Here is a 27,120-nt window from a genome sequence, read left to right as displayed (position 1 = left end):
TCTTTATCCATTCATCTTTTGATGGACACCGAGGCTCCTTCCACAGTTTGGCTATTGTGGACATTGCTGCTATAAACATCGGGGTGCAGGTGTTTGAAATATAAATCTTAAGATTTATATTTCAGACATCTTTATGAATCTTTCTCATTTATGAAATAATTTCCTTTGTGACTAGAAATCAGTGAATATTCACTACCTAATGAATAATCACCTTTAAAATTACTGTTTTACTGGACTGCAGATGCAGGTGGTGTCTGGGCAGCTACTCATACTTTCCTGTGACAGTTCCTAATAGCAGCTGCCTACTGTTCTTTGTCCTCTCCTCCTGTAGAAACAGAATGCAGAAACTATGCCTCTATGTAACAGAGCTGGTTGCTTTTCAGATTTTATTCAGAGGCATATTACTTTCAAAATAAACATATTCTTTTCTTGCTGCAATTAGTTTATTGACTTCATTGACTCGATCAAATTCATTGTTTTCTAGCCATTTTTAAGTTCATCAGAAATCACTTTGAAATTGATTAATACTGACATTACGAATAAAGTCATGGAAGATATCACCATTTTTGTGAACCTCAGTTACAGCTAGTAAAAGTCATGCTGCATTTTGTATAGCAAGTAATACATAAATGACTTAGAATTTTTTTTCTATTCACTGATTTCTGTTTGATTCATTGTCTTTGGGGGGATTTGGAGCAATGCATATTTATAATTATAATTAAATTCAATATTATTTAGCCATAGCTAATATGAACTGTTGTCTAATATGAGCATAGCTAATGTAAACTATTAAGTGATATTTTAATTTGCAGAGGTTAACATGGCTTAAGAGGAAAATAAATTTTTGGAAAGAATTTTTAAGTTGAAATTAGACATTGAGGATACATTTTCAGATTCTCAAATTTCACAGGAACTTAAAATATAATAAAATTGTATTTTTATTTGGATTTTTAAAACATTCATATGATTTAATTAACATGAATGTCAATTATTTACATTTTGTATGTTTCAACTAAATGTAAAAGCGATCCAGAACACTTTCCTTTGAGTACACATATTTTAAGTGTTTTTCATATTCATCTAGCATTATCTTGGAAAGCAAGGATCATTTATTTGTATGCAGCACACAGAGGAAGTATACCTATGCTAATGATTAAATAGGTTATTTGAGTTCTAACTTATACTACTCACTATAACTTTCAACTTATGGCAAATTATATTTCTCATAAAAAATAAGTCTTGAAAATTTCACTATTTTTTAAAAGATTTATTTATTTGAGAGAGAGAGACAGAGAGAGAGAGAGTGGTGTGTGTCTCCAGCTGGTGGGGAGGGGCAGAGGGAAAAAGAGAGAATCTCAAACAGACTTCACACAGAGCAGGGAGCCTGACACAGGTCTAGATCTTACTACCTTGAGATCATGCCTGAGTCGAAACCAAGAGTCGGATGCTTAACTGCCTGAGCCACCCAGGTGCCACTTAATATTTTTTAAAGTGATAAACGAACTCTTGGAAAAAAAAAAAGAGAGAGCTTGCATTGTACTGTTATTTTTAGTCACTGTGTTTAATTTGACTGAATCTTGTAAAAGCTGGTTGCTTTGTCCGGCATACCAATTAGTTGCGTGTTCCTGCTACAGTGGAAGAAGATGTTGGAATGATCATGATTCCAGTGGTGAGGCTGCATGGAGCTTATGGCCCAGTGACTGCTGATTTCATCTCTCAGAGCTCCTCTGCAGTTCCTGGCGGTGTTGATTATATCCTGCATGGCAGCTCAGTCACCTTTCAGCATGGGCAGAACTTAAGTTTTATAAATGTCTCCATCATTGATGATAGTGAAAGGTAATACTATTTAGTAATGCTGAAAATAATATGGGCATCTGTAGGGCATGATTACTGTGTTCTAATCCTTACTTACGTTTTGCACTGATAATAGAATATTCCCACTGAGAAACAAGTGAGGAACTTTTGGGGGGTCCTTGGGGTAGGAAAGAACGGATTAGGAGAACATTGGGATTTTATGTTCACTTTTTCATACAGAGGGAAATAATAACTTTTGCTCTTTTATATTTGAAGAGTCTAATCAGAATGTAGAAGCATCCTGCAGTTCACTTCCTTAATGCATTAAGCAATTCAAAAGAGAGGAAGAAAGTCTAATAACTATTGCAGGTTATATAGTATTAAAGTTGATCATTTGTGCTTTTTAGCTGAACACCCTCTTCTTACCATTTGGTGTATGAATGCAGTGTCTTGAATATGTATGACCAATTTAGAAAATGACTAGTTATTTGGGTTTTAGAAGCATTTTAATATGTTTAGACTCACAGAATTCCTCCTCCTTGCTATGCAGTGAATTTCCAGAGCCCATTGAAATTTTGCTCGTTGGAGCTACTGGCGGAGCGGTCCTTGGGCGCCACCTAGTGAGCAGAATAACGATTGCCAAGAGTGACTCTCCCTTTGGCGTTGTAAGATTTCTTAACCAAAGCAAAATTTCTGTTCCTAATCCCAATTCCACAATGATTTTATCCTTGCTGCTGGAGCGGACTGGAGGACTCTTGGGAGAAATTCAGGTAGAGTTATTCTTCCCATGTTTTTAAAAATAATTTTGATGGCTTGAATATGGAGTTGGATTTTCTTACTCTTCAAATAAATCCATTTACTTATTCACAATCAGTAATATTTATTAATTACCCATTAGGTGTTAAGTGGCTCCAGTCCTATGAACTACATAAAAATATATAAGGCATAGCTGTTATCAGGAACTCTTGAGAGCAAGTTAGAAATGAAATGAAGAATTCTGATAAAATGCATTAGGTCAAGTATTTATTGAGTGCTTTCCATGTTCCAGATCCTCTTCTGGGCACTAGAATATGCTGGTGAATAAGACAGACCTCATCTCTATTCTCTTAGATTTTTCAGAACAATAAACAGATAAATAAAAAAATATATGTGATGACACTTAAGTGCTCTGCAGGGATGTAAAATTGAGAGACACAATCTGAGTGACCTGCTGACTACTCTAGATTATATGGTGATATTGTGATATTTAAGCTGAAAGCTTGATACTGAGAGATGGTCATGTAATTGTTAGAGGGATGAGCCTTTTGGCAGAAAGAATAGCCATGTGTATCTACAAGCCTGGCATGTTTGAGGTGTGGAGGGTTGCATGTGGTAGAGGACTTGGAGGGGAGGGCACAGGATAGGTCAGAGAGGTCAGTAGGTGTTTGATCATAGAGACTTTCCCAAACCAAATTAAAGAAGTGCTCGCTTTGGCAGCACATAATACCAAACCAGATTAAAGGGCATTCTAAGTGCAAATAGGATTCCATTAGAGAGTTTGAAGCAGGGGAATGGTGTTGATGTCACTGGGTTGCCATTTTAAGTAGCTCACTTATGACTGCTGTGGGGGAAATGGAATATCGAGAAGCCAGATTAGAAGCTGGGGGGCAACTAGGAGGGTCTTGCCCTCTGTCATCCAAGGCACAGCTGACAGTGGCTCACATGTGTGGAAATGGGATGGGGAGAAGTGAATAGACATTGAGCATGTTTTGGAGGAAAAATTGGGCTAGTGGAGGTCGAGGGAAAGAGGAATCAGGAATATCTGCCAAAATTTTAGTTGAGCAACTGAGTAAATTATAGTGCCCTTTACTGAGACCTGCAGAAGCTTGGGGGAGGGGATCCCTGGGTGGCGCAGCGGTTTGGCGCCTGCCTTTGGTCCAGGGCGCGATCCTGGAGACCCGGGATCGAATCCCACGTCGGGCTCCCGGTGCATGGAGCCTGCTTCTCCCTCTGCCTGTGTCTCTGCCTCTCTCTCTCTCACTGTGTGCCTATCATAAATAAATAAATAAATAAATAAATAAATAAATAAATAAATAAATAAATAAATAAAGCCTGCTTCTCCCTCTGCCTGTGTCTCTGCCTCTCTCTCTCTCACTGTGTGCCTATCATAAATAAATAAATAAATAAATAAATAATAAATAAATAAATAAATAAATAAATAAATAAATAAATAGATAGAAGCTTGGGGGAGAATCAGGATTTCTGTTCGGTCTTGTTAATTTGAGATGGCTACTGGACATCCCAGTGGAGGGCTGAGTGCATGGGGGAATGTGTGAGGATGGGTTGTGGGGAGGTCAGAAGCTGCTGACACATGTGGAGGCATTTGAAACTATGTGGCTGAAGGAGTGGTGATAAGGGGTGTGAGAGATACAGCCTGAAGTCCTGGGCTGCCAGCATTTAACTATCTGAGGAAGGAGAGCTAGCAAAGAAAATTGAGATGTAAAGGCAAAAGGGAAGGTGTACAGAGGCCATGAAAGGTAGGATGCTGTGTTTCAAGAAAGAGGAAGTGATCAGCTATCCTCAATGCTGATGAAAGATAAAAGAAGCAAAGCAAAATCCCCAGTTTTCTTTCCTTGTGGATATGAAAAGTGTATAATTTTATATTATAGAAATATTTAAAATGCATTTATTGTAAAATTTTGTTTCTTATAACAATTTATAAAAACTTATGTTCATCTTGCTCTAAGAGTTTATTTAAGTATATTTAGAAGAAAGTGCACACCCAGCAGATTTTTCATGTGGTTTTATTGTCTTACGCAAATAGTTTTTGATTGACAGAGCCTGTGCATACAGCAAGACAGTGTTGTACTCATTTTTTAAGTTTGTATTTCTCTAATATATGTATATTTAAAATATGTGCTTTTACATTTTTATTTTCCTGTGTGGTGACAAATTACCATGTATTCATACGTTTCTTATTATCCATGAAAACTGATATCCTGTAAGTATGTAGTTTATATTTGCAAATATTCATATTTTTAAGAAGATGAGGAATTCACTGGCAATATCTTACAATAGTTTTCATGTGTATATATATGTATATATATATATTTTTAATACTACATATCCTACAAAGTAATTCTTTGTTTAAAATTGATTATTTCTGAGGCACCTCCCTGGCTCCTTCAGTAGAGTCAGCAGCTCTTGGTCTTGGGGTGGTGTGTTTGAGCCTCACATTGGGTATAAAGATTACTTTTAAAAAATTTTAAATAGATGGATAGATAGATGATAAAAATAAAATAAAATTGATTACCTCTATTAAAAATACAAACACCCTGCAGGTGAACTGGGTGATATTAGGACCCAATTCTCAGGAAGCCTTACCACCACAGAACAGAGACATTGCAGACCCAGTGAGTGGGTCCTTCTATTTTGGAGAGGGAGAAGGTGGTGTGAGAACCATCACTCTGACAATCTATCCTCATGAAGACATTGAAGTTGAAGAGATTTTCATTATTAAACTTGACCTTGTGAAAGGAGAAGCTAAATTAGACTCCAGAGCTAAAGATATTACAATAACAGTAAGTCTAACTTTATTTTTTGCACAAAATTTTAGAGTAATGGATTTATCAGAAGATGCATTTTACATTTGTTGAAACTCCTTGGGCTTATGATGAATTGAAAGTTATAAAACCAAATGAATCATAATAATTCCTATGGGCCAGACTTTCTGGTTATTATGTTAGTTTATTATATAGCCTGATTTTTGGTGATTACTCTTCAAAGGACTTTCATATAGTGATAAATACTTATTTTCCACTCTGAGAAAATCTGGTGTTTGGGGAATATTTTCACACTGTCAGAAGTTATTTGTTATATCATCCTAAACGTCAGACATCTTTGCCATGAAAGTGCATAAAAGTTACTAACTCAGTCACAAGTCAGATTGTTGGAAAGAAGAATGGTATTTGTTCAATTCACACAGTGATGTGTTGGGTCAAATCTGAATCGAGCATATTTGCTATGAATGAACCATTCAGTCCATCAGGGGTAGGAAGTGTCGGGTATCAGAGCTACTGAAAACAATGCAGAGAAGTGCTCTTTTTTTTTAAGTTTGGAAAATATTCTAGTTTGGGAAGAGGGAGAAAGGGAAAGTTTGATTTTAAAAACTTGGCTCACATGTGTATGATGGTCAACAAGTCCAAAATCCACAGCACAGGCTACTAAGCAGGATGGTCAGGAAAGACTTGCTGTCGTGATCATGAGTTTGGATTTTGGGGAATAGGCTGGAAGACCGGAAACTCCGGCAGGATTCCTAAATTGTAGTCTTGAGGCAGAATTCCTTTTTCTCTGGAATTTCTTTTCTTTTCACTAAGGGAAACCTTAGTGTTTGCTCGTAAGGCCTTCAAGTTACTGGCTGAGGCTGACTCACAGTAGCAAGGGTAATCTCTTTTACTTAAAGTCAAAAGACTGTAAGTATTAATCACATCTACAAAGTACTTTCACAATGACAAGTGTTTTACTAAACAATTAGCTCTGGTTATGTGAAGGAAACATGAAGCAAATCAAGCCAAATTCAGGCAGTGACGTATTATCCTTTTGAGACCCTACAAATTAGTTTTCCAGACACTCCTTTTGTCCTTGGGGAATAAGAACCTACTTGTTTTAGATGACAGTCGGTGTACTAAAGAAGCTTTTGAAAAATCAGGTAGCTAGGCAGATGAAATTCAAGTATTATTCCCGTGTTTCTTTCATTTCTTCAGCTTATCTGTCTATTGATTTGTTGGGTAATGTAATTTCATTTATAGTTGTTATACACATTATTCACTCTGTTGTCTCTATTTTTAGATACAGAAGTTTGGTGATCCAAATGGGGTTGTTCAGTTTGCTCCTGAGTCTTTATCTGAGAAGATCTATTCAGAGCCATTGGCTCTGGAAGGGCCCCTGATTATTACTTTCTTTGTCAAAAGAGTCAAGGGCATTTTTGGAGAAATTACGGTAACGTGTTTCATTTGATTTTTAAGTAGTGTAACAATTTGCCTAACAAATGTGGTTGTGAAGGACAGAGAACTGTGTTCTGGTAAAAGTTTTGGAAGTGACATGAGTGAGTTGCAGACAGGTTGAGAAGATTCATTTCAGTACCTTTGGGTTCTCCAGACAACACAAACCTCTCTTTCTAGATTCAGTTACACTTAAGAGTGAAAAGATCTTCCTCACAGTTAATCATGAAGAGTATATGACTGAACTATTTTGTATTTCCTTGTTTGCTATAACATTTAACTTTTCCTCCTTCAGTCCCTCAATGATTTTTGTAAATTGCTTAATATCTTCCTCAGGGCTTTATTTTCTCAGTATAGATTTATTGGTTTACCAGCTGTTTTTTAGCAGGTTGCATTTGCGTGTATATTGACATAGAATGTTTGGAAATGTTTTTGTAAATCATTGAGATATCTGTCTGACAGATCAAGGTTATTTGTTTGCTGGCAGAAATATATCTTTATGGATTACAAAATATCTTCATGGATTTAACCCTTTTCCTGTATTGTAGATTAACTGATACTTCCTCAGTGGAAGCTTTTTGGTTAGGAGCCCAAAAATTCTTGGAAAATAATTTTTTAATTCTTGAAATCCTGTTGATACTCCCTTTTTGTTAAAAGGAAACAAAAACAAATTACAATATAAAGCATCAGATTATCTACTCACTTTTTACCTTCAAGTATTGTCTGTGGTTCAGATACCTATCAAATATGTATTCGGACCTTTTGAAGGTATTTGTGGAACTGCCTTTTTTTTTAAAGATTTTTAAAATTAATTTATTCATGAGAGGCACAGAGAGAGAGAGAGAGAGGCAGAAATACAGGCAGAGGGAGAAGCACGCTCTCTATGGGGAGCCTGATGTGGGACTGATCCCTGGACCTGGGAGCACGCCCTGAACCAAAGCCAGATGCTCAATAGCTGAGCCATCCAGGCATCCCTGGAACTGCCATTCTAAAGTTAATTTTGCTTTGCTTTATCTCTTCAAAGTATGCTATTATTTCAGAAGTAGGTGAAGTGAGATTTTGTAATCTATTGTCCTACAAATTGCATACATTAGCCTGAAAGAGTTCATATACTTTTGTGATGCTAATGTCATTCCTGCATACTTTCTAAACTATTTGGGGCTTTGAATATAATGACAATTAGAATTTATTTTTTGTATATTATAGAGGAAAAATAAAGGATTTTGATTCAATATAATGAATTATGTGACTTTGTTGGATTTTTTTCCTTTTATTTTAGGTTTACTGGGAAATAAGCAGTGAGTTCAATATTACAGGAGACTTTCTTTCAACAAAAGGATTTTTCACTATTGCTGATGGAGAGAGTGAAATGAGCTTTGATGTTCATTTGCTACCAGACGACACACCTGAGATAGAAGAAGATTATGTGATCCGGCTTGTTTCTGTAGAGGGAGGAGCAGAACTCGATCCAGAACAGTGCATCACACGGTTTTCTGTTTCTGCAAATGATGACCCACATGGAGTATTTGCTCTGTATTCAGATTACCAGTCAATCTTTATTGGGCAAAACCTTAGTAGATTTATCCAAATTAATATAACCCGGCTTGCTGGAACATTTGGAGATGTTGCTGTTGGATTTCGAATCTCATCTGACCAAAAGGAGCAGCCAGTTGTTACTGAAAATGCAGAGAGGCAACTGGTAGTCAAAGATGGTGCCAGATACAAAGTGGACATGGTGCCAGTGAGGAGTCAGGTTTGTATCATTTCTTCTGTCTCCTGATCATTCCAACAAAACTCCTTCATGATCAGCTTATATTCTTACTGAGATATTTAAATGTAATCATAGAAATGCATAATAATTATTGGATGATACATGTGCAGATTATAAATGAGTTAAGTATATTCCCATTTAGAGATAACATATTTTTGTCTCAATGGTATCAGGCTCTTATGTATTACTTATGCCTATAACTCTGTATTCTTTTGAAAATTGACTCAATGCCCTGACCCTGTTGATTAATTTCTAACCTCCATTTCCTATTTCTGAAAATTTTCAAGGCTGGAATAAAGATTGCAAAACTGGGGAAATAAAAGACTGCAAAACTGGGGAAATAAAAGATTAATTTAGCCAGAATATGATTGTATTAAGTCTCATTTACAAATTAGAGTTTTTAAAAAAATGCAGTGTGCTTGAATTATGTACCTTGAAACATTTTCCCATATATATCTATCTAACATTCCCCTCTGAATGCATTCAGAAATTTAAAACTGTTAATGAATAGCAGAGGACATTCCTTTAGCTTCTCTAGGAATAACTTTGTATTATTCTATAGTGAGATTTCATTTGACCATAAGACATGCTACAGTGAAGATCTGATTATTCTGTTACTTTAGTAAGCGATGTGATGTGAATAGTATAAAACTATTATCATGTTGCATATGGGAAAACCAAAATATGTGATGTATATACTAGAGGGACTAAAACCCTTGATCTGCCTAACTCTCAGACCATGTCCTGTAGTGAATGGTGCCTGGACCATTTTGAAGGATGCTAATCCTCTAATTATTTCCTTTTCAAAGCTGAATGGTATACAGTTAACCTTGGAGCAACGCAGGTTGAACTGTGCAGATTCACTTTTACATGTGGGTTTGTTTTGGCAAATGCAGGACAGCACTATAAATGTATTTTCCCTTCCTTATGATTTTTTAAATAACATTTTCTTTTCTCTGACTTACTTTATTGTAAGAATACAGTAACATTAAAAAAAACTTCTAAAATATGTGTTAATCAACTGTGTTATAGGCTTCTGATCAGTGGTACGCTATTAGTAGTTAAGTTTTGGGGGAGTCAAAAGTTACACAGATATTTTTTTCCTTCTTACTAATATCTCAGTCTTCAAAGAGCAATGCAGTATATCTGGAGCATGAAGGAAAAAGGGAACTACGGAAAGAATCCTCCCCTTGATTTATGCACATGTCACACCTTAGCAGCCCAGTTAGTGAACTGCATGGGCGAAGGGTAGCTCTAGAGGACACGTGGAAGGCACATATTTGAAGTGAGGACACTGATTTATTTCTGTTTCCTTAGCACTTGATCTGTGAGTCATGTTCAGTGAATGTCACTTTGCAAAAATGAAGATTGATTGAATGAATGAAACACCTGTTGTCCTCGTGTTACAAAACATTTGAAACTATTACAGTACATATTTTGTACATTTGGAGGGCTTTGGTGTATGTTTAAGTACATTATATTTAAAAGAAGAACAGAGGGACTCCTGGGTAGCTCAGCAGTTGAGCATCTGCCTTCAGCTCAGGGCGTGATCCTGGGATTCCGGGATTGAGTCCCGCATTGGGCTCCCTGTGAGGAGCCTGCTTCTCCCTTTGCCTGAGTCTCTGACTCTCTTTCTGTGTCTCTCATGAATAAATAAATAAAATCTTTAAAAATAATAAAAGAAGAACAGACTCCACAAAAATGGTTATTTTTATGTTTAATAAAGATGTATAGTGTTGTTAGTATTATCCAGGTTATGGGATAAATTGGGGGATTATCCATTATCTATAACAATGTTTCTATGGGAATATATTTTTTCAATTTCAAAAAAAGTTAGGGTAACATTAATTTTTAAATTATTGAGTTAGATTTGAAAACTTAAAAAATTGGTAATCTCTTTTGTTAGTAATTTTTACTTATCCAAAATATTCAAAGGTATCAGTTACCTGAATCGTTATCCATTTTGAGTAAATCTCATTGGAGTATTTAGTTACTCCCAATGAAGAAAAAAGTGAGTTTTGCTGATTTTAGGACCTGACTCTATCCCCCAGTGAGCTCTTTCATTCCTATAGTACATGATTCTATTACTAACACTGCTTCTGTGATTCTCATCATTCTCAAGGCCTTTGGGGACACATGGAGGATTTGCAAATTTGTGGTTTTTAGGTTCTATCACTCATCACCCCACGGTCTTCATACTGCTGATTTGTTTTTATAACCTGAGGGGAAAGGCATATATTGATGAAACTGTACAAAAGTACCCTGAGGCAGTGCGCTAATGACTCACATCAAATGTCAGTATTTTTCTCTGAAAATTATTTTTTTTTACTACTAAAAATGTCATTGATATTGTTTGTTTATAGGTCTTCCTATCCCTGGGCTCTAATTTCACCTTGCAGCTGGTGACTGCGATGCTTGTCAGTGGACGTTTCTACAGCATGCCAAAAATTCTCCAGGAAGCAAAATCTGCTGTCCTTCCTGTCCCTGAGAAAGCCGCCAATTCTCAGGTAATTGGTCCTCAGTGTGGGACCATCCAGGAACCACTAGAGGGCAGCTTTTCACAGCAAGGACTAAAAAGATTCTTAGACCTAAAATTTCTCAAAATTACTATTTCCTTAAATCAATATCAAAAGTAGACATTATGAATACATTATATGAAAATAATTTGCCAATTTTTGACATTTTCATTTTTGAAGATTTAGAAATTTTCTGTCCCATGGTGTCTGAATATAAGAATTTTTAAAATAATGGTCACTTAGAATCAAAATCTCCAGGGTTTTTTTTAGGTTGTTTATATTGAATATTTAATATTGAGGTATTTTATGCTAAATAATTAAAATTAGAACAAAACATCAGTTAATGTTCCAGATTTTTTCATTTATTAATATTGTGATTATTTGTCTTTCATTTTTGAGACTCTTTTTACCATGGTAAGTTTGTGTTGGTGGAGATAAATGCTAGTGATGAAATCCTGTGACATGATTGCCCCTAAATGTTTGAATCTTCCACCAGAGTTCAATGTGGGAAAGATTGTTTCCTAATCATTTCATAAGTTCACAAAAGAACAAAGAATAACTTAAGGGCTTTACTTCCTCTGTAGGCCGTTTCTGTCAAAATGGGAGCAAGACAGGGCTGTTGTTTCTGTCTCATGGTAATGTGTGTATTTTTGAGACCATGATGAGTTAACATTGCATCATGTTCTTTCAGATGGGAGCTCCTTCAGCTTAAGGCAGGCCTAGTCCAGTATGTGGATGTGTAGTCTGCGTAAATGATAGCCAGGTCTGGCCAGAATCTTGTGTAATAGGAGCTTTGACCGTTAACGGTATGCTCTTCAGAAACTCCCTTCTGGGCTGCTTCTCCACAGGGAATGGATTTGCTTTGCTCCCTGAATGGAACTCATCAGCGTTAAAAATAACTGAGAATAGTGAGTTTTCTTTCTTCTGCATCTCATCTGTTCAAGAGGGAATGGAGGAATAGAACTTAGTAATATTTTGAAGTTTTGCTGTCTTCTTTTCACTCATATATAAATCATTATAAAAAAAGATTCCTTTCAACATGAACCGTTCATTCGGGATAGCAAAATATTCCTTACTCTTTGTCCATGCACATGATCACATGTATCACCGCAAAGGGAAAGATTGGGTCCAGTCATGATGTATTCCTTTCCTTGGTGGATGCTCTGTACTCCTTACCAGTATTTGTGTGTGTGTGTGTGTGTGTGTGTGTGTGTGTGTGTGTATGTGAGAGAGAGAGAGAGAGAGAGAGAGAGATGTAGCTAGGACACTTCAAACAGCCTCTAGCCATGTATCAAGAATTATCTTAGATATGCCAAAGGTTCAGACAATTGATAAGAAGAAGCCTCACTGTAGTAGGGAATCTAGACTGGTTTCAGGTTGAAGTTTCGTTTTTGTATTTCTTTTCTTTTTTTTTTCCTGTCTGTCACTCCAGAAGCTATCTTCACTTTTCTGCTACTTTCCATTCCAATTTAAAATGGAGAAAATGAGGGGCACCTGGGTGGTTCAGTCGTTTAAGCATTCAACTCTTGATTTCGGCTTAGGTCATGAATTCAGAGTTGTGGGATCTGACCCCACATGGAGCCTGCTTAAGGTTCTCTCCATCTCCCTCTGCCCCTCCTCCTCTTTCCCTTTCTCCCTCTTTTCTCCCTCTTTCTAGAAAAAAAGAAAGAAAAAAAAGAAAAGCTAAAAAAAGAAATGGGAAATCTAGTCTTAATATAGAACCGTCAGTCATATGGTATCCCAAATTATAGATATTAGGACCAAAAGAGGTAAACTGAGTTATGCAAGTCACAATATGAAACCAGGAATCTAGTTTTATTTTTACTCATTGGCCAGAACTTATTTTATCTATAAATCATTTATAAATCACAGGGTTCCCTGAGAAAGTTACCCTTAAAACAAAATCTTACTTGATATGGATAAAAAGGTGTTTATTTTTAAAAAATCTTTGGATGTTGCTGATCCTCCAAAAAAAAAAAAAAAAAATTAAACTGAATCAAAGAGCTGAAAAGAACCATAATAGAAAATCTAGTTCATGGTGCTTATTTTATAAATGAAGATTTTATTATCATATCTTAGAAAGAAGTCAGATTTCAGTTACAGATAAACCAGGTTCTATAAAAACCCACAAACAAGTCATATTAAAATGCCATTTAAAAAAAAATAAAAAAATAAAATAAAATAAAATAAAATAAAATGCCATTTTTAATCTTTTGCTTTTATATAACCATAATTGCATTTATCTCTTTTTGGATATTATAAATTCAAAGGATTACATTTTGATAAAAAAAGATATAAACTATAATCAGAATTTTTAAAAGGGATAAATTTCCAAGTCTCAGATGTCATTTCATAATTGAATCTATTTTTTTTATTAGAGTTCAATTTGCCAACATTTAGCATAACACCCACTGCTCATCCCATCAAGTGCCCCCCTCAGTGCCCGTCACCCCGTCACCCTCACCCCCCGCCCACCTCTCTTTCCACCACCCCTTGTTCATTTCCCAGAGTTAGGAGTCTCTCATGTTCTGTCTCCCTTTCTGACATTTCCCACTCATTTTTTCTCCTTTCCTGTTTATTCCCTTTCACTATTTTTTATATTCCCCAAATGAATTAATCTATTTTAAAACAAGAAAATATGTTATGTAAACAAAGTTGGCTTTTAACTCACTCTTCAGAAAACAAGAAGCTTTAAGGAGAAACAAATATTCTAAGCATGTTTTTCCTCAGGTTGGATTTGAATCTACTGCTTTTCCACTCCTGGACATCACTGCAGGAACAAGCCAAGTTGTGATTTCCAGGAGAGGCACGTATGGCTCTCTCATGGTTGCCTGGGTGGCTGGATATGCTCCTGGATTAGAAATCCCCGAATTCATTGTTGTTGGCAACATGACCCCAAAACTAGGTGAGTTGTAGTTTTTCTAAGATCTACCCTGTAGAACATATAGATGTGTGATCGGCCGCTAATTTTCTTGGCTCATCCTTACTCTGGGTAGTAAACTGCTTGTTTTGTAATACAGTGCTCCCATATTTTAGTGATCAGAGTCCAGTCGAAAGTTGGAAACAGAGATTAGATAATGGACTCAATCTGGAAAGTCTCTGAGGGGCAAGTAAAACAAAGGGAGCATTTCAGAAGCAGTAATGGTGGTATATACAAATGCTTGAATCAGAAACCAACTTATATGAGAAAGGAAGGAGATTGAGTCACACAGTCTACTTGGTAAAAATGGGACTCTTTATTCAGTCAAATTAAAAACTCATATGTCACTTGGAAAAAGTGGTCACTAAGCAGACTACTCTGTTGATATACTAGGAGTTTGTTAAAAGTAGTTCTAAAAACCTATTTGGGCCCATACAATGATTTGAAAAGATATACCTTTGTATTCAGTTACATGTTTACCTGAATATTTCTGACAATAGAGCGGCTGTGGCTTCATCTTCTTTGTTTTTTAATTATACCATGAGCTCTGTGTCCATGAGATGCAAATGTTAGATGATGTGACCACTACTGTGCAAAATAGATAGAAATTGAAGGTGAAATTTTGATGGAGAGGCCTTCCTTTAAGTTTACTTACCCTCCTCCCCAACTTTTTAAATGTGTAACCTTTTGTGGACTGATATAAAATTTTGGAAAAGACTGTATTTTACTACATATTTAAGAGTTGAATCCCAATGTAAGAAATAATACCCTTCTCCTATTCCCTTTCAGGGAGCCTTTCATTTTCCCATGGAGAACAAAGTAAAGGAGTCCTACTGTGGACATTTCCCAGTCCTGGTCAGCCAGAGGCCTTTGTCATTCACCTCTCAGGAGTGCAGAGCAGTGCCCCTGGTGGGGCTCAACTTCGGTAAGACCAACTTGAGTTTCAACCAACAAAGTCTCTGAGGAATAATCTGGAATTTATCACTTGAAACAGAAGAAGACACAAGGATCACTTTGCTTGAAGCAGATGCAAAAACAGTTTTAGTGTAGAGCAACACATGGCCTGCATGCCAAAGATGCCACAGAGGGAGAGACTAAGTTTCATAGAGTCACCACCACTGTTTGCTTTTTTTTTTTTTTTAAGATTTTATTTATTTATTTATTTATTCATGAGAGACAGAGAGAGAGAGAGAGAGGCAGAGACACAGGCAGAGGGAGAAGCAGGATCTACACAGGGAGACTCAATCCCGGGACTCTGGGACCACACCCTGGGCCGAAGGCAGACGCCCAACCACTGAGCCACCCAGGCATCCCACATTGTTTGCTTTGAAGAGCATTCTCTCTGACCTCTCACTCAGTAGTGTTGGTCTGGAGTAACATCTCCAGTAAGAATCATGATGGCAAAGTCACCTATTACTAAAAGACTCTGTCTTTTAAGAATTTTCTGAAAAATACCTAATTTTCAATTAATAATAAGAATAGGCATTACAGGATTAATCTGACTTTACCAGTAGCTCTTCTGAGTTTAACTTAAATCAGTATATTTGCAGATATATGTGTCCCAGCCAAAAGCAATTTACTTTTCTCATACCTGGGATGGGTTTAGATTATAGTATGCCATTTAAAAAATGTTTGGCAAAAAAAAAAAAAAAATGTTTGGCCACAGAATGTATTGCTGGGTAACAAATCTAAATGCCTTTAGCAACAGCAATAGTTAATAGTTTTATGGTACTTACCCTAGGCCAGACATCCCTTTAAGATATAGATAGATATAGATATAGATATAGATATAGATAGATATAGACATAGATATAGATAAAATATAAAAGATATATATGTAGATATATATATAAAATTCATGTGTACATATATAATTTATATTGTTACATGTGTCTTATATATATTTTATGTGTATATACATATATATATGTTTACTGTTACTCTTCACAACACCCATATGACATGGTTACGATTATTAGTCCCATTAGAGAAAAAGAAACTCACTGGTAGATATATAGCAGACATAGCATCACATAGTTAATAAGATTGGGACTGTGATTTGAACCTAGGCCACTGGTCTACTGCCTGAGCTCTTAGCCACTATACTATGTGCTGAGTGATGGATGCTTGACACTAGAGAGTGATGGGCTCTGGTGTGTCCTGCCTAAAAGATTAAAAAAGCTGATTAAAAACAGATTTTAAAAAGCCTGTCAGCCAAAGAAAATACATCTGTGGCCTGAATTCTGTTGATGGGCCACCTGTATTAGCTCTCTGGCATAGCTATTAATTCCCAACAAAACTCCATAGGGAAAAGCTAAGGATAAATCACTGAATCATGGATGTTTCTTCAAATTCATATGTAAAACTTTAGCAACAGTTGTGTGAGAGAATACTTCCATTACTGGTCACCTGGAAGAAGCAAGGATTTTGCATCTAATATAGACAACTATTTCTATTTGGTAGATAAGAAATTCTGGCTGACATCCAAGGATCTTGATTTTTTTTGGCTCCCTGTGTACTGATCATAAGAGAGAGCCTGATATTTCAGATTCTTGAGAGAGCTTCTTTGGGATAAACTGGAGAAAGTGACTAGAGACCTATAAGCTTTTCACTGTGCTACAACTTGTCAGGGCTTGTCACCTACAATTGCAGCTTCTATTCTTAAATTTCGTGTGTTCTTGTATATGTATCAGTAAGTAAGTAGGGGGTTTTAGGGAATTTGAAAGGGCAAGACATTCTCATGAGAAGCACCTTAAATATCTGACAAATGAATCTCTACAATAGTATTCCTGGGTTGTTTTTTTTTTTTTATCATTTCTTTCATGTTTTTTTTTTTTTTTTTTCCAGATCAGGTTTCACCTTTGCTGAAATTGAACCAATGGGAGTCTTTCAATTTTCCCCTAGTTCTAGAAATGTCATGGTGTCAGAGGATACAGAGATGATCAGATTATATGTCCAAAGACTATTTGGGTTCCATGGTGATCTTGTTAAAGTTTCCTATCAGACAGTTGCAGGAAGTGCAAAGCCCATGGAAGACTTTGAGCCTGTTCAGAATGGGGAACTACTCTTTCAAAAATTTCAACCTGAGGTTGATTTTGAAATAATCATTATTAATGACCAGCTTCCCGAGGAAGAAGAAATTTTTTACATTAATCTAACTTTAGTCGAATTTAAAGCATTGAAAAGGTTTGATGCCAGTTGGAGGCCACGCCTGAATCTAGATTTCAGCGTAGCATTGATCACAATTTTGGATCATGATGACCCGGCAGGAATGGGTATTTCTTTCCCTAAGACAACTGTGGCTGTAGCAGTTGACACAGCTCTCATTCCTGTAGAAACTGACTTCTCAACCATGTATCCTGACACAGTCAAGATGACAGCTGTTCCACAGCCCACCGAAATGGTTGCCATCATTACCGAGGCCACCGGTGTATCTGCCATCCCTGAGAAACTTGTCACCATTCCTGATACATCTACCTTGTCTGAGAAGCCTGATGTGGCCCTTCTGACTGCAAATGTTTCCATCCATGGGACATTTAGTCTTGGGCCACCTATTGTTTATGTTGGAGAAGAGGCGGAAAATGGTACATTTAATACTGCAGAAATTCTTATCCGAAGAACTGGTGGGTCTACTGGCAATGTCAGTATAACAGTTAAAACTTTCGGTGAAAGATCTGCTCAGAAGGAAACAAATGTGTTGCCCTTGCATGATGTCGATGGAATTTCCAACCTAACGTGGGCAACTGAAGAAGAAGATTTTGAAGAACAAACTCTTACCCTTAAGTTTGTAGATGGAGAAAGAGAACGTAAAGTATTGGTTCATATTGTGGATGATGATGAGCCTGAGGGGCAAGAATTCTTCTACCTGTTTCTCACAGACCCTCAAGGTGGCGCACAGATCGTGAAGGGGAAGGATGACCATGGATTTGCAGCTTTTGCCAGGGTTGTTATTACAGGTATAGCTCTAGAGTAATGGAGGTAAAAATGTGTTCGTGCTACAGAATCTGTAATAATATTATTCTGTTTTAAATTTAATTTGAGAGCCTGAATTACCTGAATCACTCCTAGTTATTTATTAAAACATTGTTTTTTGTGGCACAGACCCATAACATGAACTCATGATATTGCTCTGAGGCACCAAGCTAGAATTTAATGCACTGTAAATGTCACTTAACTCAGAGCCAGTTAAACAATCTATAAAATTTATACTTTCACAATATAGGGAAAACCTTAAAAATGCTTAAGTCCATATTCTTCCTCTGGAAAATATTTAGTTATCGAAATGTATGATTGCCTATCCTGTTGTGAAACCTCATTCTGAATTTCCAAACCACTTTCAACAATCTATCCCAAAATCTAAGTCTCATTATTAGGAAATTCTTCCTTTATGTTGGGGAGTAGATTAAAACCATTTTCTTTAGGTCTCCCTTTGAACCAGTGTTGGTTTATATAACTTTTTACTCTTGGGTGTATATATTGCAATCACTTAAAATTTCAATGAGTTTTTAAAGAGTTCCTTGTGTATCTTATAAAATATTCCAGTGATAATTTTTAGTTTTTCTCTGAAACCATTCTATATTTCTTAACATGGTTTAGCTCAGCTTGTCAGTTCCCTAGAGTATTGACAAGGCCATCTTATGATTCTTACCTACTTTGCTCTTTTTAAAAAATTATTTATTTTTTTTAAATTATTTATTTATTTATTCATGAGAGACAGAGAGAGGCAGAGACACAGGCAAAGGGAGAAGCAGGCTCCCTGTGGGGAACCTGATGCGGGACTCGATCCCAGGACCCTGGGATCACGCCCTGAGTTGAAAGCAGATGCTCAACCGCTGAGCCACCCAGGCTCCCCTGCTCTGTTCTTCGTTTATAAGCATTTGTGAATTTTATATAGTGCTTAAAAGTTTCAGATGACACCATGATAAAATAATGTAGTGGAAAGAAAACAAAATGTCATGAAGCCTTTATTTATGGCCCAGATCAACCATTAATTGCGAGACTTGATGAAATCATTTAGTGTCTCCTCTTTATGTTTCTCTTTTATAAAAGGAAAATTTTAGAATAAACATCTTTATGGTCTACTTTTAGGATTTGATGCCTTCTCCTAGAATTTTCATTTTATTCAGCCATTCAGTAATAATTCAATCACAGTTTTGCAATTGTGTAACTTCCATTTATATCGAGCATCATTGCATTTATATTATCCAACAAATTTATACCAGTCAGAATTGTTATTTGTTCCTTTTCCTCCAGTTTATTGAGTATTGTAAACTCTAATTCTATTCTCCAAGTTATCTACTGATTTTGATTCACATTAGCTAAATACCACCTATATTTTTCTATTAAAATTATTTTGACACTCAACAATCTCCTTCCCCATTCCATGGGCATAGATATTTAATTGTAGTTACTTGAATTCAACAAGGGGATGACACTCAGAATGTTTAGCATCTGTTTTGGCAGAGGCACAGACCAGTCAAAATGATTGCTGGAGGCTCCTTGCTATCCTGAGCATTACCCATTTGTTATTGGATTGTGGGGAGACCTTGTAGTCCTGGTTATGGTGATAGCAGAGGGTTCTTTGACCGCTCAGGAAAGCAGCTGTTTGCCAATTGGAATGAAAGTGTAAGTATGGCATACCAATACCAATGCATACCAATGGGGCATGCCAATATCATCCCAATGTGGCATACTAGAACCTTCCCGTATATCATCCCCAAGTCTAAATCACCAGGCAAATAGTCAGTAGTTTGAGCCTTGATGAGGTAGGTACTCTAATATTTACCTTCCCTACATAAGGTACATCGATGACACACAGATGACGAATGATGGACTTCATACTTCCCTCTTAATGTCATATGATGACATTTGCATGGTCATATACACCAAGTTTCCTTATTTATTTGTCTTCTCCTCTCCTGGATTTTTTTAGATTTTATTTATTTATTCATAGAGACACACACAGAGAGGCAGAAACACAGGCAGAGGGAGAGGCATGCAGGGAGCCTGACGTGGGACTCTATCCTGGGTCTCCAGGATCACACCCCAGGCTGCAGGCGGCACTAAACCGCTGCGCCACCAGGGCTGCTGGTCTCCTGGATTTTTAACGTAGTATTTAGTATTTCCCTCTTAACCACATCATTAATTTTTCCCATTTCTCTTATTTGTAGCTAATCTTCATAGTCTTTTCACATTTAGATTTTAGAACTAACTTTCAAAATAATATCAGGAAAAAATAGTTTAGTTTTAGGTTTGATCATTAGCACATTAGAAATCTTGATTCATCTTACTAGAAACTTGACATCAAATTTATTATTATAGATGTGGTAAGGGAGGTATTATGTTCAACAGAACCAAGCTGAATGCTACTACACGGAAAAGAAACTGCTTATGCTTGTGAGAAGTTTTAACCTCCTGTTTGGAGAGATCAAATTCCCACAAAAATGACAAGGAAACAATTGCTGCAGAAGGAAAAAGTTGATGGCAGGTTCTGATGCAGGGCTAAGAAGTGATTGTAGTTTTCAATTAGCAATAATCGCGCCTCTGATAAACCTCATTAGCTACAATACTGCCACTGCGCAAAGCTAAGAAGTGATCCTAGTGATTAGTGGGTGAGGATGATGATTGGCACTCTGGCTGCAACAAGGCCCACATGAGACTCCAGGCCAAAGTGGTTCATCACATGCATGTCCGTAATTCATAGGTTCCACATTTACTCAAAGTTCAGACCCACAGAGCAGGCCCTGGTGACTACTGGCTCTCTGCCATCGGGACCCTTAGATGGTTTTTCTGTTTCCTTATCCTGACCCCTAACTTCAGAGTTTCTGTCAGAACCTTAGCAGTTAGGTTTTGAGATGATGGGTGCAAGTGGTTTTTGAAGTTTATAGCTTTGGACTTATTGCTTGTAGGATCACTTTGCAAAACTGGGCCACCAAGATACCAGAAGCCGCAGGAACTGTTTACTGGCATTTCTCTAGTCTGAGAAGCTAATTTATGAGCTGCCAAAGATTTGGACTGACTAGATCAGTGTAGTGTGGGCAGTAGGTTTGTTCCAGTTTAAACATGATTGGTAGTGTGATGGTGCATGTAACTCAAATGTTTCTTTTACTAAGAAACACTTAGAAGAAAAAAAAAAAAGAAACACTTAGGAGCTCAATGATTATTCTGTTTTTCCCTGGGGCAAATAATGTGTAACATAAATGCTCTTATAGGAAGGTAAATCAGTTAAATAGAATTCATTATTCAGTCAGTATTCATGAAACACTTATAATATGCTGGGCACTGCTCTTGATACTGAGGAGATAGCAGTAAATAAAAACATTTGTACTCTGGTAGGATATACTAACTTCAAACAGTAAGCGTGTGTAAAACGTGAAGGACTATCAAATATAAAATAGTCTCATAAGAGAGAGATGAGCATATATGTCATTGTGGGAAAATAGGATTTGATGTTTTCTTTCTCCTAGCCTAATGTTCTCAAAGTTGGCTACCTTGATATTATAATTTCACTTCCACTCTATTTTTAGTATAGATCTTTAAAAATCGTAACTTGCCCTACTCACTTGTGAATTTCTCACTTTTATACTATCTGAGCTGGAAATATTAGTGAAGCACTGTAGATCTTTTAAAGACTTAAGCGTATTGTAACCCTCCATTTTTCTTCCCAGGGAGTGATCTTCACAATGGAATCATAGGATTCAGCCAGGAGTCCCAGAGTGGACTGGAGCTGGGTGAAGGAGCTAATAAGAGCAGACTCTATCTTACTGTCACAAGGCAACCAAACAGGTATGTTGATATATATGTAAAAGATGTAACATCCTGTGTGTGTGTATATACAGTATCTTAAATTCATAAAATGCTAGAGACAAGAGGAAATGCTAATAGAAGGTCATGTGAAATTTGGTATGTCAGTGTTGAGATGCTCTAGTTCTTTATCTATGGTTTAACATACTTGGATAATGAGTATAACCTAGGGCCACCATGAGTATTTTGTAGTTTGTGAAGTACCATACGGATGTCAGATTATATAGATCATCACTTCAGCATATTTACTATTCTCTGATCATGCTGCATATGTAACTGTTCAACATTAGGGAAACTTGAAGCACCAAAATTTTGCTTGCAAATTAATACTCTACAGCACACGTCTTCTGAATGCTCATCACAGATGTGCATGTGGTGTGCACCCATGTACATGGATATAAATCTTTTCCATTTTGGGTATAAGTTCTCTGGAAATGTAGGTCATCTCTTGCCCTTTATTTTTATAATAACAACCATTTTTAGCAGTAGTGTGTTTAGAAGAATTCTTGACAAATGAGGAGCGTTTACTTGAAGGCTGGGGTACTCTATAATTTTTATTATCAAATTCTTGGTACACAATAGGCATAGTAGGCAGAAAAGTATTCTTGTTTCTACATTCTTGATAAATAGTAGTTTAAGAAATACTCAGTATTGAACTCAGTGTGGTCAAAGAATGCCACATAAATGCTGGCCTTAATTAATTTCTTAACTGTAATGAGGAGAATTGGTTATTTTCAGCATTATCAGTGGTCAAGGAAGTGCTGTGCTTTGGGTGAAGAAGTACAGTTAAGCACAGTGCCGACACATTCTGCATTAGACACATTTGCATAGGTTTTGCTTTGTTCCTAGGGCCTTTGAAGATGTCAAGGTCTTTTGGCAAGTCACATTTAATAAAACTGCCACCATGCTCAAAAAAGATGGTGTGGACCTGATGGATGAACTTCTGTCTGTGTCAGGGGCCACAACGTGTACAGTGGGTCAAACAAAATGCATGATCACCATTGAGCTCAAACCAGGGAAGGTAAGAAATGACAATGAACTGTATTTTCAACTTCTAATTAAATTTTTTTGGAATTAGTAATTTTAAAGTCATTTTATTGAAATTTACATATTGGTTATATGGAGATTCTCTGTGTCTCGCCTAGCCATCATATCTGAATTTCTTCTCTGGATAATAAATTTAAGACTTACAAATTATTACATTGTGAATTTTTTAGTAAGCTCATCAGTTGCACAGTTAAAAGTAGTGTTATATGCCAGTTATATCTCAATAATGATAAAAAAAAAACCTATCAGTTTTCTCCATTTCTGTTTCTTGTCATTTGCAAGACTCTTCCTGTACCACGTGCTCATGGGGTGAATGATTCTTAAGTTATTTTCAGCCAGATTAATATCTCTGGAAAAAAAAATCTCAGGTTTCTCTGAATGTTTAATGGTATGTTCTTATTGTACCCATTTCTAGCCAAATCATACTCTATCTGTAGACTTCATCCATAGAATGAAAGTTGTCTCATTCTTTATTCATATATAGTTAGAGAGTTCAGTTTTGATCTACCAAAAAAAGAACTGAGGCCATGCTTGGTGAGTGTTTAGATAAATTGTCTATGCATTTATATTGCACATGGAACTTAGGAGGATAAGCATACTCCTGTCTTTCCATGGGAATCTGCATTATTCATGTGGTATTAGTCACTGATGACTTACCGGAGCTAGTCATTTAGTAATGTGTGAGACCTTTTTCTTTAATGTGACAATCTAATGCCTAAGGAAGCACTCAATGGTATTTTTTCTTTGCTACTTAATTTATTAAGCTCAAATATTTAATACAGAAACTAGCCATAATATTATGTTTTTTCAAAGGTACCATGTTTTCTTTGTCCATGCCAGATACTTTATTTATTAATGGCATTAAGGATTTATTAGTTATCTTCTTAGTTCTAGTAGTGGTATCATGGATATATATATATATATATATTTATTTATATTTAAAATTTTTAAACTTAAATTCAAAAATTCAATTAATTAACATAATGTATTATTAGCTTCAGAGGTACAGTTCAGTGATTCATCAGTCTTACATAATACCCAGCGCTTATCGTATCATGTGTGCTCATTAATCATGCCAGACTCTTTAAATAGCAGAAAAAGCAGGCACAAATGCAATTAATTCAAAACATATAATTATGCATAAATCCATTCTAAATAACAACATTGTAAATTTACTTTTTTTTCCTACTTATTTTTTCACTTTCTGAGGATTACTCTACCAGTTATATTGATCTTCTCTAAGGTTACAGTAATACTTATTTTCATACCTCCCTAGAATTAAAATAATTTTATTGGTTCCAAAAGAGAAATAATACATATTTCAGAAGGTTGCATAGTCTTGGTTGTCACTACTTTGTTCTTTGTTTGGGTTATGTGTCTTGGTTCTTGTCTAAAGTCATTTCAAATGAAAATTGCTGGTTATCTGGTTGGGATCTATCTTAGGACTTCACTTGTTATATCATTTTTTTTTCAAGTTTATGACTTACAGGTTGATTTATATTTTTAAGCACCATGTGTTTTCTCTAGAATGATTTGTTCTTCTTTTTTTTTAATATAATTTGTTCTTTGAACTTTGCTGTGTCAGCTTTATATTAACCATTGCCCTATTACTTTAGAACAGGGAGCTGGCCTACTAGAGGTATTAGAAATATACACCTGCCTTGCTAGTATCTTGTTATATTTGGGAAGGCAATCTAGATGCTTCATCGTGTAAAAGATAAGATAACAAATCTGTGTTCTTAGTACACCTCTTTTAGCTCATCTCTTCTATGACACTGGAACATGCGGTTGTGTAATCTTTCAACTTGCGTGCAGCTACCAGCATTCTTTCACTTCTGACTTGTTTTCCTCTTCATTCCTATGTGTTTCATAGGTCATAGTAATTTATTCTTGGTACAGTTCTTACCTTTCTAGGAATTATTATTTTACTCACAATTTTTTTGTTAGCTCCTTCCTACTTACATATAAAAAGAATGTTTTTTGTTCTTTAATAAATGAATGCATAATCATGTTAGTTAGCACTCTTCTTCACATTAATATTAATAAAATATTAAGTACATACTATTGTATTTACAGTTTTCATTATAACGACTTTTTTATGCACTACCATAACTTTTCTCCTTTAAGTACCATTATAGACTCAAATTCAACTAATTTTTTCAGTTAAAAAATTTTTATTTTTTATTGACACACAATGCTACATTAGTTTCAAGTGTACAACATAGTGATTCAACAAGTCTATATGTTTTACTATAGCGTCATAGCTATAGTATAACAAGTATAGCATCATATAATGTTATTACGGTATCATTGACTATATTCCTTAGGCTGTGTCATTCATCCCTGTGACTTGTTCATTCCATAACTGGAAGCCTGTATCTCCCACTTCTCCACCCATTTTGCACATCCCCCCACCTCTGCCTCTCTGGCAACCACCAGGTTGTTCTCTGTATTTATGGGTCTGTTTCTGTTTTTTGTTTGTTTGTTTATTCATTTGTTTTGTTTTTTAGATTCCACATACAAGTGATGACATAATAGGGTATTTGTCTTTCTCCGTCTGACTTAATTTTTTTAGCATCATATCATCTAGGACTATCAATTAATTTTAATTATTTACTGAATAGCTTTCTTTTTCCTACTCAAATAGCCATGGCATGGCCACTGAAAGCCCTATTAAGGTGATCTTTTGTCTTTTCATATTACTTTAAAACTCTCTGGAAGTATTTTTGCTTTATAGCAATAACATATATGTTCCATAGCCATACTGATTTTTCTTAAGACATCAATCAATTACTGTCCAAGGAATTGATTTCTTTCACCAGAAACAGTTTTAGAAATCTAAATATATGCTCTAGATAGGCATAGAAGTTGATGGTTGGCAAAGGTGCTGGTGCTATAGATCACCTTGGTAGTGATAGAGCTAGGAAATAAATTTTTAAAATATTAAATTCCCACTGATTTTTTCTAATTTAACATGCTATCTTTAGCATATTTTACTTTTCTTGAGAAGTAATTTCATTAGCTGCTAATACTTTTCTATTGCACTGAAATTTCAGTATTCAAAACATTTGATGATGTTATTCTACTTGAAAACATTTAAGTCCTCCTCTAGGCATTTTTCAAATGATTTTGTGACTTCAACCCCCAACAACCTCATGTTTTCTAACTTTCTCTTAGGGACTAATCAAAATGCCACTTCCTCCATCATGCCTCCCCTTATATCTCCAGTTGGAATTCTTTTTTTTTTTTTTTTTCTGTGAAAGAGAGAGCGAGCATGAGAAGGAGAGGGGCAGAGGGTGAGAGAGAGAGAATCTTAAGCAGGCACCACGCTCAGTGCCGAGCCCAGTGTGGGACTCTATCTCAGAAAACTGAGGTCATGATCTGAGCCATAATCAAGAGTTGGACACTTTACCAACTGAGCCACCCAGGTACTCCTGGTACTCCATTAGAACATGGTTTTTATTCATCTTTACATTCCTCCCATCATCTTTCTCCAACACAACAAATATATGTTGCATATTTGGAGTTATTGACAATTCTATTGTGCATTTTATTTATTATTTTATATATTGTGCATTAATTCTGTTGTGCATTTTATCACAAAAAGGATTTTTGATGAATTAGAATCTTGGATGGATCTCACTAGACTTAAAATATCTCTCTCAGACACTGTTGTCAACCTTATAATTGTAAGAAAAAAGAAGTTTTGAGATCAAAGTCAATTCAGTTCTATATTGCTGTTTAAATAAATGTCTTTATTAGCCTTTTGCTGACTCGGTTCTAGTAAGGTGAGACTAGTTTGTATTTAGAGATAAAAATGATTTTCATGCAGTGGAAATGTCAGAGACCGGGGGAAATGCAGTCTCCCTCTGGGTAGCCCCTTATGGGATTCGATCCCAGGACCCCTGGGATCACGACCTGAACCAAAGGCAGACGCTCAACCACTGAGCCACCCAGGCATTCCTGTACTTTGTCTTTTAATAGCTGGGAAGGCAATGAGAGCAAAATGCTTTGAAAATTAGCTGCTTCTCAGAATGCAGAAGAAAACTCAACTCTATGATTTGAGCATTATATTAGAAAGAGAAATAAGAGGTAAAACCTAATTCTTTTTCTTACCTAACTGAAACCGCTTAGATATAGGTTTAGCAGCATTTCCCTAGTTAGGAAAAAGGATATGTGCATATCCTACAGTTAGCATCCTACATACTTCCCACCACATTCTCTTAATCCATAATGATAGTATCTTTAGTATCTAGGGCTTCTTTTGGTATCTCCTGCCCGTAGGGCAAG

The 27,120-nt window shown here is 36.1% G+C and overlaps 1 protein-coding gene and 1 pseudogene across 1 annotated transcript in view; one reads left to right on the top strand and one right to left on the bottom strand.

The window, feature by feature from the left end:
- The window catches only part of ADGRV1 (adhesion G protein-coupled receptor V1), a 518,581-nt gene that overhangs the window by 178,847 nt on the left and 312,614 nt on the right, over positions 1 to 27,120 (top strand). The window contains exons 66-76 of the mRNA XM_038532347.1: positions 1,635 to 1,836; positions 2,345 to 2,564; positions 5,115 to 5,354; positions 6,622 to 6,771; positions 8,053 to 8,526; positions 10,908 to 11,051; positions 13,791 to 13,965; positions 14,770 to 14,905; positions 16,828 to 17,936; positions 21,648 to 21,765; positions 22,633 to 22,804. Coding sequence (XP_038388275.1) covers positions 1,635 to 1,836; positions 2,345 to 2,564; positions 5,115 to 5,354; positions 6,622 to 6,771; positions 8,053 to 8,526; positions 10,908 to 11,051; positions 13,791 to 13,965; positions 14,770 to 14,905; positions 16,828 to 17,936; positions 21,648 to 21,765; positions 22,633 to 22,804 — 3,140 coding nt within the window. The remainder of the gene's footprint in view (positions 1 to 1,634; positions 1,837 to 2,344; positions 2,565 to 5,114; positions 5,355 to 6,621; positions 6,772 to 8,052; positions 8,527 to 10,907; positions 11,052 to 13,790; positions 13,966 to 14,769; positions 14,906 to 16,827; positions 17,937 to 21,647; positions 21,766 to 22,632; positions 22,805 to 27,120) is intronic.
- LOC119871377 lies at positions 20,392 to 20,566 on the bottom strand (annotated as a pseudogene).

Source organism: Canis lupus, chromosome 3 (assembly GCF_011100685.1).
Source record: "Canis lupus familiaris isolate Mischka breed German Shepherd chromosome 3, alternate assembly UU_Cfam_GSD_1.0, whole genome shotgun sequence".
Taxonomy (NCBI): Eukaryota; Metazoa; Chordata; class Mammalia; order Carnivora; family Canidae; genus Canis; species Canis lupus.
Note: the sequence above shows the minus strand (reverse complement) of the source record. Positions and strands in the feature narration are given on the sequence as shown.